The sequence below is a fragment of the Saccoglossus kowalevskii genome, chromosome 12 (genome assembly GCF_978046115.1).
Source record: "Saccoglossus kowalevskii chromosome 12, keSacKowa6.1, whole genome shotgun sequence".
Lineage (NCBI taxonomy): Eukaryota > Metazoa > Hemichordata > Enteropneusta > Harrimaniidae > Saccoglossus > Saccoglossus kowalevskii.
The window spans coordinates 24332098-24347265 of NC_140652.1; the positions used below are offsets into that span (position 1 = coordinate 24332098).

At 38.3% G+C, this 15168-nt stretch overlaps 1 protein-coding gene and 2 long non-coding RNA genes across 3 annotated transcripts; all 3 read right to left on the reverse strand.

Moving 5' to 3' along the window:
* Positions 1-328: 328 nt before the first annotated feature.
* On the reverse strand, positions 329-4308 carry LOC102802971 (uncharacterized). Its single transcript, XR_438279.3, has 3 exons — positions 4143-4308; positions 2872-2935; positions 329-867 (listed from the first exon to the last, which is right to left on the reverse strand). It is a non-coding gene; the product is annotated as an uncharacterized LOC102802971 (long non-coding RNA).
* Positions 4309-5379: 1071 nt separating this feature from the next.
* On the reverse strand, positions 5380-10368 carry LOC146735658 (uncharacterized). The gene is made up of 4 exons (XM_085506518.1): positions 10178-10368; positions 8907-8970; positions 6735-6801; positions 5380-6092 (listed from the first exon to the last, which is right to left on the reverse strand). The coding sequence occupies exons 2-4, from the start codon at positions 8919-8921 to the stop codon at positions 5863-5865; spliced, it is 312 nt and encodes a 103-aa protein (XP_085362644.1). The 5' UTR covers positions 8922-8970; positions 10178-10368; the 3' UTR covers positions 5380-5862.
* A 1046-nt stretch (positions 10369-11414) lies between these two features.
* LOC102803108 (uncharacterized) lies at positions 11415-14964 on the reverse strand. Its single transcript, XR_438280.3, has 3 exons — positions 14946-14964; positions 12817-12883; positions 11415-12127 (listed from the first exon to the last, which is right to left on the reverse strand). It is a non-coding gene; the product is annotated as an uncharacterized LOC102803108 (long non-coding RNA).
* Between the last annotated feature and the right edge of the window lie 204 nt (positions 14965-15168).

The window sequence follows — 15168 nt, forward strand, 5'->3', positions numbered from 1 at the left end:
AGGTAGTTTACAGATTAAACACGATTAGAATGGGAGGTTTTAAAATTCGTTTTAAGGGCGGTGGTCGTCGTGCCGCGTTCTGTTCGATATGGGACTCATGTGTGTAAAATACATTGTTTATTTACATGAAATTCGAACACGCGCTGCGCGGCGGCGACGACCTCCGCGCTTTAAACATAGATAGTATACTACTATACTGTCTTTAGTTTAAGAGATTGTTTTTCAAAACTATGTTCAGAAGCTTTGGTGTCAACTTTCTGTGAGATTAAATTCTCTCCCACCCCCGGCGTTAGACATTCATGCTAATTTCAAAATATAGCGGCTATGGTTAATTTCAATCGAAATACTTTTATTTTAAAAACACGTGCATGTAAGTAAAACTTTGTAAATACAATTAGTATGTTATACATAAATGTGCTGTCGTTTTAAATCAAAACAATTCCTTTAAATCCCACCCCTGGTTCGTCTTACACCCACCCACCCCCATCACAGCTATGGTTGAATCCAGGTTTTCTGTCGAGTATTTATTGTGCGGAGTTTGTTCGCCGTATTCTCTTTCCAGTCCAACCCGTGGTGATATTATTCAAATTACATGACACTTGCTCCGTTCAAAATTATGTGCTTACTGGAACGTCTGCAAGGAGAAGTGGGGGTGGAATTCAACGGTGAGGGCGCTCAACTATGGCTCCACCTCCACTATCTGCATATGAACATGTTCTTCGGGGTTCTCGTCTCCATGATCGTTGGTGTACCGCCGACAGTTCACGTCGTACATGTACATTACCAGTCCGATCCCTGCAACCATAATTCCAACAGTGGCAGCTACCATTGCCGAGACGATATCCATTGAATATTTCTTTTCCGTCTCTAGAAATAAAAATCATAACTGTTACCAGAGGCACATTACTTGGGGTTTGCAACTACGGTGACATGATACCAAGATCCCGTTTCAATCTCGCTCTCGCATAAGCGTTCCAACTCAGAAAAATGCGAATGCGCATGCCCGAGGTAACTTGGATACTGGGATGTCCAGGTGGATCAAAATAGCTACTCGCAATATGACCGATTACGACAACTATATTTTCTGTACATTTTCGATGTATTACATTTTTCACTATGAATGTGGTAATACATGTTTTCTTGATTATTACAAACCACCTATTTCATGTCAGAAGGTCGTAGCGTCAGTCTCGCTATCTACGAGATGAGACTTGAACGGGATCTTGACATGATGTCACCATACAGTACTATGCGCGTTGCAAACCCCAAGTAATGTACCTCTGCTGTTACTAAATAAACTCACCCAAACATTACGATATTGCATTTAACACACTTTTGAAACAGCATTTTTCGGAAACTTGTTCTTTGGAGATCGATGTGTTACCCAACTTCCCCCAATAAACAACAACAACAACTTTGTTTTTGCACTATGTATTTTGCAATCCAGAATGATAACCACGATAACAAAACACACTAAAACGCAAAGACTCGGGGGTAGACGCTTGTTTGTAAACATTGACACGCTAGGGCCATCTGACGCGTGGCAGGTGTCGACTCCCCCCGCTTTAACGCTACTGGGAAAACACGGGGAAAACGCTTTCGTGAAAGCGTGTTCCGGTGCCTCTAATTTGTACTTGTTCTTTTATTGAATGTTTCCTGCAATATATCAAGAAATTTCAATGCTTTTACAAATGTAAAATGTTCACATGTTTTACTGGTTACCTGCATCCGAGCTATAAAAACGCGCATGCGCTGTGAATTACTGTTACGTTGGCATGTACTTGTATAGTAACGTAATTTCATCGAACAGGTACTGACTTTATTACGGACATCATTGAAACAAATGATCATATTTCCTTGAATCTTTGCAATATGGTTTTATTTGACGCTATTTTCATAAAACCCAAATAAAAAAATACTTTTGCCACACTGCTTTTGCAGAAACTGAACAGTTATTTTAGCTATTTAGCATTATATTTCTATGATAAAAAGTTTTCGCCATATCATAATTTGGTTTGGTTATAATTGGCAAAAAATTCATACAAGATGGATAATTATCAGAAGATATTTATCAAACTATTTATATTTTTAGAATACTAGTAATATGGATTACTACAAACAGTTTAGACAGTTTTCCTTATAAAAATAACTTGTACCGGAAAAACAAATATAAAAGTTGATGACGTTTGTCCAAATCATTATTGATGTAATATTTTCGAAACAAAAATATGTTTTAAACTTTTCATCCATTATTATTAAGTCGAATACCCGCAAATCTATCAACTTACACCGGTGAGAAAACTCTTGTTTTCACTGAATTGAATGGACGCGCATGGCTGCACTGACGCCATTATTTTGAAAAGTCGCCCATAATATGTATCTAGAGTGTGTTACTGATAGACTCGTTTAAAATCACATGAGGGCTGAGAATGAAAAAAAACAGAAAGGGCATTTTAAAGAGCGGTAGCTGTCGAGCCACGAAAGTACAAGATTTGTGTTGACAAATAGTTTTTTTCCCATAACACAATGCAATGTTTTCTCAATGGCTATCACGATTGGCAGTTCTCATTCAGTCGCGTTGTGTACTAAATACCACGGGGGTTCGTTACTACGTGCTCGCTATTTGGGTCAGCAGATAGTAACCAGTTCCTGTGCCCCTGAACTAAAATCTTGCCATGACTGACTTTCATTGTGTCAATATGTTGAAACAGAAACAAATGACGCATCGTAAAATGGAATTACCCCCCTCCCCTCCCACCAATATTCAAAACAAACTATGAGTACGCTGGGAATACGGTGATCCATCTAATAATTACATTGCATATTCTATTCTATTCAGCGTAGAATTCAAGGGCCAGGTGACCGACTTACCTGCAGCCACTGCATACACTGAGCCAAGTATAACAATTACTACGTATTGCCAGTTACACGCCATCTGTGGGAACGAAACATAAATGACACAGATTATCACCGATACTATCGGACACAGAATGTTTAAGGACTTCAATAATTTCATCGTTTTAAAACGCCGCCAAAGTGTGCACCAAATAAAAAAGGGATAAATAAAAAAAAAATGAATGTAGTCAAATTTTGTTGGATATAAATTTGATTCTCATTTTTCTTCAACAAACGTTCACTGTTCCATATATATTTATTAATGCCCCGGTCCTGGGTCTTCTGCGTTGTCAGAGCAGAAGTTATTCACATTCGGTTGCCGGCTGCCCTCTCAACAACGCCATGCATCCACCCACAGTCACTGTGATTCACCTCATAGCAGAACCGAATTTCAATAACGTCCACTCTGACAACGTCCTGCGCTAAATTCCCCTTCCCTAATGTTTGGTATGTGAAAGCGTTACAAAGTTACGAGAAAGTTTGACATTTTAAAAGCCCGCCATTGAAATGATGACACTGAAACGAGAAAATGGTCAAAAATAAATCACTAGCTGTCGGGTGCTGAAACATGGAACTTTGAAGTCTAAAATATGAACACTGAGTATTTTACAAGTTTTTTTTTTATTATTTGGTCATGTTGTGGGATTCCTATATCAATTTATCTCCGACCTGAACTGAATGCTAAGTTCACGTAATCACATTACGGAAATGTTTAAATAAATCAAAGCAATCGTGTGAAACACGGGAGAACAATATGAACAACCTTCCATGGTTGAAAAGTAATGAGTTTATACTTTCAAATCTAATGTGGTCTGTTGTTAACGACTATAATGAGGATTCTTTCGAAATACCAGCTGCCAAACCACCTGTGATTAATGGTAGCCGTGCACTTAATTCCAGACATGGAGGTAACAACCTAAAGTCTCAGTCAAACACCAACCGACTTGAATACTGTTCCACGATTCCGAGTTAACTGTGGGGACGCGAGTTCTAATTACGAAGTGATTGAGTGAAAAACACATGATTGTTTATGAACCAAAGCCAAGGCCCCAGCTTTGTGCTGGGTCCACCATGGAAGGTAGAAGGACACTACCTTCCAGGGGTTTACCTCGTACCATTGAACTATAAGTGGTTTGTAGCTCCATGGAGCTAGAAAGGTCCATGGGTTTACTATTGTTATATACACATCGGTCCGGCATAAAGTATTCACTTTGACAAATTAAACAACTGGTTCTCGACATACTTACGTTGATAGGTAGACCCAGTAAGGAAACAGCTGTATAACTTTCACGTTGATAGAGGCAGGGAGCTGTAATGAGCCAGTCAAAATAAACGAGAGGCAGTAACGACCAAGAGAGTCTTGGGTGTGACGGTAGCGTTGAAACGTACAACGGGCACAGTGAAGGGTACTTTGCATAAGAATGGGAAGGTATACAATGGCTCGGAATGTCACATGACTAATTTAATCACGCACAGTGCTTCCCTTCTGCTTGGTTGCGTAATTTTAGACACTGAAAAGAAGTTGCCGAATTATCGTTATCTAAAACGAATTTGACTCGCGAGATCATGACTGTTTAATAATGTAATGGGCTTTATAGAATACAACACTCTAAGCGACCAGGCTCTCTCTCTCTCAAATTACTAGATGCAATACCCTCATTATTTTGGGTTCTAAACCCATTAAACATGGGCCACAGTCCCTTTAGATAGATAGAGGGCATGGCCTTACTGTGTATTAATAAACTTCGACTGTCACGTAGTATTTCAAAAAAGGGCTTTCATTTTTAGCTACATATTGGGCATACACGTTATCTTGATTTTTTTTCGAAAAAATATTCAACCTGTTATCGCCACAGTCACTGCGCCTGATTGTGCTCGATATGTTCATATGCGAGGTATAGCACGTGTAAAATACATTACTTATACATGAAGTTTGAGCGCGCACTGCAATACGACTGTGTTGTCTCGAATCGCAAAGTACATTTGTAATACAATATTCCATAACGAGAAAAATAATGTGTCCCGATTAAATGAGATGCTGAATTGTTCAAGTTGCGGATATCGAGTTACGAACATCGAGTTACCACGTCGATTTTTGCGAAATCACGCCCAAAATGTAAATCGATGTTAAATTACCAGCTAACAGAACTTCGAGTTACGGGCAACCGATATTCTCGTTTTTATTGAACGTTCAAATTTAAAAACTCGAAGTTTATTTATCAGTTAACAGAACATCGAATTACGGGAAATATACAACGTTAAACAAAACAAAAATTCTATGTTGCCCGTAAATCAAAGTTCTGTTAACGTCGAGTTACAGTGTGGGTGTGGTTTCACAAAAATGATCATTTTGTAACTCGATGTTCGTAACTCGAACAAATCAGCATCTCCGATTAAATACGAGATAATGCACTACCGTGACGCAAACGAGCATGCGCTTTGTTTTAATAGTACGGACCAGTAATAGAAACACATACGCGTGAATGCTTAGATCGTTATTTAATTCAAAGTGCCAAGGTTATCACAATAGTGTTGTTTATATCAAAATTGCAATGTTGCTCACTATATATTACAGAAAGTTACAAATCAAGGAAGAATATTGGAAACCAAATCAGTCATGGCAGTTATACGATGATTAATCTCCCGTCAGGTCAAAAATTAAGTTTTGCTTCTCGTCATCCGAGTTTGAAATTTTGCGTACTGGTGAAGTGCGCCACATACGGTACAATTGAAAAATACTAGTATTTCTTTACAGTTTTAGAGAATGTTTTGTCGATCCAAAATAAACTCTATTGGGAAGCATTACTTAATATGAATATTATACGTTGAACTATGAACCCTATGATTGAAGATAAAAAAAACGTCACCGCATAATTTTAGAAACAAGCATTTTGTTGACCTCACTGGTTTTTGTAACATGTATGACGTTCCCAAAATATCGTTTGGATGTCCAAATTGATCGTTAGTTTATTCAAGTTCCATGATTGCGTAATCTGGCGTCATGTTTATTCCCATGACTGATTCCACCGCTGACTTTCCTGCAATCCATTCTGGCGATTCTTCCGGGTATTTTTGCGTATATTCTCTGCAGTGAACCTGCCATATATACATAACTATGCCAATTAACGCTACCATGACACCCACTGTACCAGCCATCATTGCCGAGGCCAAGTCGAACGACACTGACTTCTGTTCCTCTGCAACGACAAACACGTTTTAGGAGTATCAGAGGTACATTACTTGGGGTTTGCTGGTAGCGTGACATGATACCAAGATCTCGTTTCAATCTCGCTCATTACTGGGATGTCCAGGTGGATCAAATAGCTGCTCACGAGAGCTATATTTTATGTACATTTTCGATGGATTACATTTTTTTACTATGATAGTGATGAGACATGTTTTATTACAAACCATATATGTCATGTAAGAAGGTCGTCGTAGCATCAGTCTCGCTATCTACGAGATGAGGCTTGAATGGGATCTTGACATGATGTTACCGTACAGTATTATGCGCGTTGCAAACCCCAAGTAATGTACCTCTGGTGGTATATATATATATACATCGATGGTCATTTAGACGATGTTTTCCTGTTTTATTCCGGGTGAGGTGAAATCCCTTCCAATGTTTTAATCAGTGAAAACGGTTTCATGCGATAATGAGTGAATGAGTGAATGAGTGAATGAATGAGTGAATGAATGAATGAATGAATGAATGAATGAATGAATGAATGAATGAATGAATGAATGAATGAAAAGTAGAAAAGTCAATGTATCAATAAATTACGAACACAACGTTTCTGGAATAAGCCATAGTACTAATATTCGGAGACAAATCTCACCTTCTGCAAGTACAACATACATCGTGGAAAGGACAGCGAACACTGAGTATTGCCATTTAGCATTCATCTGTGAAGAAAAATAAAAATAATAACCGATTAATAAAAAAAATAATATGATATACAAATGTAACACGAAATGCATATGCGAATACATATTTCTTTTCCGTCTCTAGAAATAAAAATCATAACTGTTACCAGAGGCACATTACTTGGGGTTTGCAACTACGGTGACATGATACCAAGATCCCGTTTCAATCTCGCTCTCGCATAAGCGTTCCAACTCAGAAAAATGCGAATGCGCATGCCCGAGGTAACTTGGATACTGGGATGTCCAGGTGGATCAAAATAGCTACTCGCAATATGACCGATTACGACAACTATATTTTCTGTACATTTTCGATGTATTACATTTTTCACTATGAATGTGGTAATACATGTTTTCTTGATTATTACAAACCACCTATTTCATGTCAGAAGGTCGTAGCGTCAGTCTCGCTATCTACGAGATGAGACTTGAACGGGATCTTGACATGATGTCACCATACAGTACTATGCGCGTTGCAAACCCCAAGTAATGTACCTCTGCTGTTACTAAATAAACTCACCCAAACATTACGATATTGCATTTAACACACTTTTGAAACAGCATTTTTCGGAAACTTGTTCTTTGGAGATCGATGTGTTACCCAACTTCCCCCAATAAACAACAACAACAACTTTGTTTTTGCACTATGTATTTTGCAATCCAGAATGATAACCACGATAACAAAACACACTAAAACGCAAAGACTCGGGGGTAGACGCTTGTTTGTAAACATTGACACGCTAGGGCCATCTGACGCGTGGCAGGTGTCGACTCCCCCGCTTTAACGCTACTGGGAAAACACGGGGAAAACGCTTTCGTGAAAGCGTGTTCCGGTGCCTCTAATTTGTACTTGTTCTTTTATTGAATGTTTCCTGCAATATATCAAGAAATTTCAATGCTTTTACAAATGTAAAATGTTCACATGTTTTACTGGTTACCTGCATCCGAGCTATAAAAACGCGCATGCGCTGTGAATTACTGTTACGTTGGCATGTACTTGTATAGTAACGTAATTTCATCGAACAGGTACTGACTTTATTACGGACATCATTGAAACAAATGATCATATTTCCTTGAATCTTTGCAATATGGTTTTATTTGACGCTATTTTCATAAAACCCAAATAAAAAAATACTTTTGCCACACTGCTTTTGCAGAAACTGAACAGTTATTTTAGCTATTTAGCATTATATTTCTATGATAAAAAGTTTTCGCCATATCATAATTTGGTTTGGTTATAATTGGCAAAAAATTCATACAAGATGGATAATTATCAGAAGATATTTATCAAACTATTTATATTTTTAGAATACTAGTAATATGGATTACTACAAACAGTTTAGACAGTTTTCCTTATAAAAATAACTTGTACCGGAAAAACAAATATAAAAGTTGATGACGTTTGTCCAAATCATTATTGATGTAATATTTTCGAAACAAAAATATGTTTTAAACTTTTCATCCATTATTATTAAGTCGAATACCCGCAAATCTATCAACTTACACCGGTGAGAAAACTCTTGTTTTCACTGAATTGAATGGACGCGCATGGCTGCACTGACGCCATTATTTTGAAAAGTCGCCCATAATATGTATCTAGAGTGTGTTACTGATAGACTCGTTTAAAATCACATGAGGGCTGAGAATGAAAAAAAACAGAAAGGGCATTTTAAAGAGCGGTAGCTGTCGAGCCACGAAAGTACAAGATTTGTGTTGACAAATAGTTTTTTTCCCATAACACAATGCAATGTTTTCTCAATGGCTATCACGATTGGCAGTTCTCATTCAGTCGCGTTGTGTACTAAATACCACGGGGGTTCGTTACTACGTGCTCGCTATTTGGGTCAGCAGATAGTAACCAGTTCCTGTGCCCCTGAACTAAAATCTTGCCATGACTGACTTTCATTGTGTCAATATGTTGAAACAGAAACAAATGACGCATCGTAAAATGGAATTACCCCCCTCCCCTCCCACCAATATTCAAAACAAACTATGAGTACGCTGGGAATACGGTGATCCATCTAATAATTACATTGCATATTCTATTCTATTCAGCGTAGAATTCAAGGGCCAGGTGACCGACTTACCTGCAGCCACTGCATACACTGAGCCAAGTATAACAATTACTACGTATTGCCAGTTACACGCCATCTGTGGGAACGAAACATAAATGACACAGATTATCACCGATACTATCGGACACAGAATGTTTAAGGACTTCAATAATTTCATCGTTTTAAAACGCCGCCAAAGTGTGCACCAAATAAAAAAGGGATAAATAAAAAAAAAATGAATGTAGTCAAATTTTGTTGGATATAAATTTGATTCTCATTTTTCTTCAACAAACGTTCACTGTTCCATATATATTTATTAATGCCCCGGTCCTGGGTCTTCTGCGTTGTCAGAGCAGAAGTTATTCACATTCGGTTGCCGGCTGCCCTCTCAACAACGCCATGCATCCACCCACAGTCACTGTGATTCACCTCATAGCAGAACCGAATTTCAATAACGTCCACTCTGACAACGTCCTGCGCTAAATTCCCCTTCCCTAATGTTTGGTATGTGAAAGCGTTACAAAGTTACGAGAAAGTTTGACATTTTAAAAGCCCGCCATTGAAATGATGACACTGAAACGAGAAAATGGTCAAAAATAAATCACTAGCTGTCGGGTGCTGAAACATGGAACTTTGAAGTCTAAAATATGAACACTGAGTATTTTACAAGTTTTTTTTTTATTATTTGGTCATGTTGTGGGATTCCTATATCAATTTATCTCCGACCTGAACTGAATGCTAAGTTCACGTAATCACATTACGGAAATGTTTAAATAAATCAAAGCAATCGTGTGAAACACGGGAGAACAATATGAACAACCTTCCATGGTTGAAAAGTAATGAGTTTATACTTTCAAATCTAATGTGGTCTGTTGTTAACGACTATAATGAGGATTCTTTCGAAATACCAGCTGCCAAACCACCTGTGATTAATGGTAGCCGTGCACTTAATTCCAGACATGGAGGTAACAACCTAAAGTCTCAGTCAAACACCAACCGACTTGAATACTGTTCCACGATTCCGAGTTAACTGTGGGGACGCGAGTTCTAATTACGAAGTGATTGAGTGAAAAACACATGATTGTTTATGAACCAAAGCCAAGGCCCCAGCTTTGTGCTGGGTCCACCATGGAAGGTAGAAGGACACTACCTTCCAGGGGTTTACCTCGTACCATTGAACTATAAGTGGTTTGTAGCTCCATGGAGCTAGAAAGGTCCATGGGTTTACTATTGTTATATACACATCGGTCCGGCATAAAGTATTCACTTTGACAAATTAAACAACTGGTTCTCGACATACTTACGTTGATAGGTAGACCCAGTAAGGAAACAGCTGTATAACTTTCACGTTGATAGAGGCAGGGAGCTGTAATGAGCCAGTCAAAATAAACGAGAGGCAGTAACGACCAAGAGAGTCTTGGGTGTGACGGTAGCGTTGAAACGTACAACGGGCACAGTGAAGGGTACTTTGCATAAGAATGGGAAGGTATACAATGGCTCGGAATGTCACATGACTAATTTAATCACGCACAGTGCTTCCCTTCTGCTTGGTTGCGTAATTTTAGACACTGAAAAGAAGTTGCCGAATTATCGTTATCTAAAACGAATTTGACTCGCGAGATCATGACTGTTTAATAATGTAATGGGCTTTATAGAATACAACACTCTAAGCGACCAGGCTCTCTCTCTCTCAAATTACTAGATGCAATACCCTCATTATTTTGGGTTCTAAACCCATTAAACATGGGCCACAGTCCCTTTAGATAGATAGAGGGCATGGCCTTACTGTGTATTAATAAACTTCGACTGTCACGTAGTATTTCAAAAAAGGGCTTTCATTTTTAGCTACATATTGGGCATACACGTTATCTTGATTTTTTTTCGAAAAAATATTCAACCTGTTATCGCCACAGTCACTGCGCCTGATTGTGCTCGATATGTTCATATGCGAGGTATAGCACGTGTAAAATACATTACTTATACATGAAGTTTGAGCGCGCACTGCAATACGACTGTGTTGTCTCGAATCGCAAAGTACATTTGTAATACAATATTCCATAACGAGAAAAATAATGTGTCCCGATTAAATGAGATGCTGAATTGTTCAAGTTGCGGATATCGAGTTACGAACATCGAGTTACCACGTCGATTTTTGCGAAATCACGCCCAAAATGTAAATCGATGTTAAATTACCAGCTAACAGAACTTCGAGTTACGGGCAACCGATATTCTCGTTTTTATTGAACGTTCAAATTTAAAAACTCGAAGTTTATTTATCAGTTAACAGAACATCGAATTACGGGAAATATACAACGTTAAACAAAACAAAAATTCTATGTTGCCCGTAAATCAAAGTTCTGTTAACGTCGAGTTACAGTGTGGGTGTGGTTTCACAAAAATGATCATTTTGTAACTCGATGTTCGTAACTCGAACAAATCAGCATCTCCGATTAAATACGAGATAATGCACTACCGTGACGCAAACGAGCATGCGCTTTGTTTTAATAGTACGGACCAGTAATAGAAACACATACGCGTGAATGCTTAGATCGTTATTTAATTCAAAGTGCCAAGGTTATCACAATAGTGTTGTTTATATCAAAATTGCAATGTTGCTCACTATATATTACAGAAAGTTACAAATCAAGGAAGAATATTGGAAACCAAATCAGTCATGGCAGTTATACGATGATTAATCTCCCGTCAGGTCAAAAATTAAGTTTTGCTTCTCGTCATCCGAGTTTGAAATTTTGCGTACTGGTGAAGTGCGCCACATACGGTACAATTGAAAAATACTAGTATTTCTTTACAGTTTTAGAGAATGTTTTGTCGATCCAAAATAAACTCTATTGGGAAGCATTACTTAATATGAATATTATACGTTGAACTATGAACCCTATGATTGAAGATAAAAAAAACGTCACCGCATAATTTTAGAAACAAGCATTTTGTTGACCTCACTGGTTTTTGTAACATGTATGACGTTCCCAAAATATCGTTTGGATGTCCAAATTGATCGTTAGTTTATTCAAGTTCCATGATTGCGTAATCTGGCGTCATGTTTATTCCCATGACTGATTCCACCGCTGACTTTCCTGCAATCCATTCTGGCGATTCTTCCGGGTATTTTTGCGTATATTCTCTGCAGTGAACCTGCCATATATACATAACTATGCCAATTAACGCTACCATGACACCCACTGTACCAGCCATCATTGCCGAGGCCAAGTCGAACGACACTGACTTCTGTTCCTCTGCAACGACAAACACGTGTTAGGAGTATCAGAGGTACATTACTTGGGGTTTGCTGGTAGCGTGACATGATACCAAGATCTCGTTTCAATCTCGCTCATTACTGGGATGTCCAGGTGGATCAAATAGCTGCTCACGATATGGCGGATTACGAGAGCTATATTTTATGTACATTTTCGATGGATTACATTTTTTTACTATGATAGTGATGAGACATGTTTTATTACAAACCATATATGTCATGTAAGAAGGTCGTCGTAGCATCAGTCTCGCTATCTACGAGATGAGGCTTGAATGGGATCTTGACATGATGTTACCGTACAGTATTATGCGCGTTGCAAACCCCAAGTAATGTACCTCTGGTGGTATATATATATATACATCGATGGTCATTTAGACGATGTTTTCCTGTTTTATTCCGGGTGAGGTGAAATCCCTTCCAATGTTTTAATCAGTGAAAACGGTTTCATGCGATAATGAGTGAATGAGTTAATGAGTGAATGAATGAATGAATGAATGAATGAATGAATGAATGAATGAATGAATGAATGAATGAATGAATGAATGAATGAATGAATGAATGAATGAATGAATGAATGAATGAAAAGTAAAAAAGTCAATGTATCAATAAATTACGAACACAACGTTTCTGGAATAAGCCATAGTACTAATATTCGGAGACAAATCTCACCTTCTGCAAGTACAACATACATCGTGGAAAGGACAGCGAACACTGAGTATTGCCATTTAGCATTCATCTGTGAAGAAAAATAAAAATAATAACCGATTAATAAAAAAAATAATATGATATACAAATGTAACACGAAATGCATATGCGAATACAGGATAGTGTTAATCAAGGAAAAACAGCAGCCAACCACAATAAGCCAACATTATGAAGTTTGCTCGACCGGGCACTCATTTCAAGGGCACCAATGGTAATTCTGCGTTTCAAAGCGAAGTGATCTCCGCGCGGAGGCGGGCCCTAGAGCACCGCTGAGGGCGCAACTCACGCGATCTTGTCAGGCTACACGTGCATATTTATGAAGTTCCAATAAATATCAATCGCGTTTCTCTATGTATAAAATAGATATCATTTTCCCTTTCCAACGGAAGTGGGTGAATGATATTTCGTGAACTAAATATTCTCAACACGCATACCCTCTCGCCATATTTGAATCGTTGACTAACGAGGTATGATTTTGGCAAATCTTGTCCCAGATGGGTCTCGGGTTTTGGCCACCAGGCCTCACATCCGTACGTTTTGGTTTAGCGAGTATTCCACCTCTGTAAGTAGAATAAGTTGCATGGTGAGTCCGCCGACACTGGAAATTAACCAACCCCCTGACTTTTCACGAGTTTAATAAAAGTACCACACTCGATTCAATTGTCCCCACTTTCACTCGATTTGTCGGAATTTAACCGTAGAATATTTGAAAAAAAAAAGGACTCGGAGGTTACAGACAGATGACCCTCATTGGGTCATACACCCCCTCCTTTACAAGTTCTAAAGAATTCAACATGATTGTCGTAGAGTGTGCAAAAGGTCGACAATCTGAATTAATTATGTACAGTAAAAGTTGGACTTTGGTTCAATATAGTCGACTCTGGATCCGCATACCACAAAGTTACCGACATGAGTGTTTACCAATTACTAGTACGCGGCCGATCTCTTATTTTTTTGTTGGGAAATTGAGAATTGAAAAAAAAAAATGTGCGTGAACATTTTGAAGAACAAATATTTAACGAAATGCTATTAGAAAAAAATGTATCGGTTGCTTGTTAGCACAGTATTTACTGTATTTATGAAGCTTTAAGATCGGCAGTAAATTACTCAAAGTTATCAACACTATCAATAAGTTAAAATATAAACTAACCGATGAACACTCTCTGTGTCGCAAATCTGAACGAAAGAAAGAATGAAGACTTGGCGTCATAATATAAGATCATGTATTATAGTATATTTCAGTTATTGTCCGTGTCACGGCGCAGGTTTGTCGTTTTCTATTTTCCCATAAGCAATAGATCGGCGAGAAATAATGACCTTTACCCTCGACCAATAAAAACACTACTTTGATTCCTTCTCTCCCGTCTTGTGGTACGAGCCGATATTTAGATTATTCACGCCTAAATAAATCACCAGACAGACTCAGTTATAAGCAAGAAATGGTGTTTTCATTTAGACTAAAAAGTGAACGTACACACCCGTGAAGGAGTTTATTAACTGCCAAATTGTTGAGGCATAGTCTTGGAAAAGCTCTAATTTTTCAGCCTCCAGTCTCGAAAGAGGTGTGTATTCAGCCTAGACTAGTATTACTAGTCTGAGATTAAGCATTTCGCTGTGGAAAACCATCTTTCAAAATCAACACAAGTGCTCTCCAAGCATAACAGAGAGTCGTTATTTCTATCAACTCAAAGCATAGTTCAAGTTTGAAAAATCTAATGTTTCGGTGAGAAAACTGTACAAACGTACCTGTCCAGAATTATATTCTCTAATTGGGCAATTTTTCGACAATAGTTTTGAAAGAAATAACCATTTTTGCATTTTGGCTGTTCCTTGAAGGGTTGGGTTTTGACGGCGCATTCATATACCGTGTAGTCAGCGCAGCCTTCCTGACCCCCACCCTACACAACCACCCATCCACGTAAAAAAAGAATGTGACATGTACAAGTGACCACTGCGTTGATTTTGACAACTGATTGTTACTGAAATGCGAATATCAAGTTTAAACATGACATAAATCGCGATCGTACTGTTTAAATCATAGTCTTTCAACAACGTTGTTGAAAGACAGTATGCACGTATACCAACATACTTACGATTGCTGGGTATTCGATTTTGTAAACTGATTACAAAACGGTTATTCGTCAGCGCGATATCTTGCAAGGCCGCTGGTGTACGAAGTTTAGGGTGCGGTGTGCCGAGCGCAGTATTTCTATTACTGTTATGACGTACTCTAAAATTGTAATGGCGGGTAACATGTCCAGGTTAAAATATATAGGTTGTTGACTCAAGTAGCCATAAACGATACCGTAGCGACTG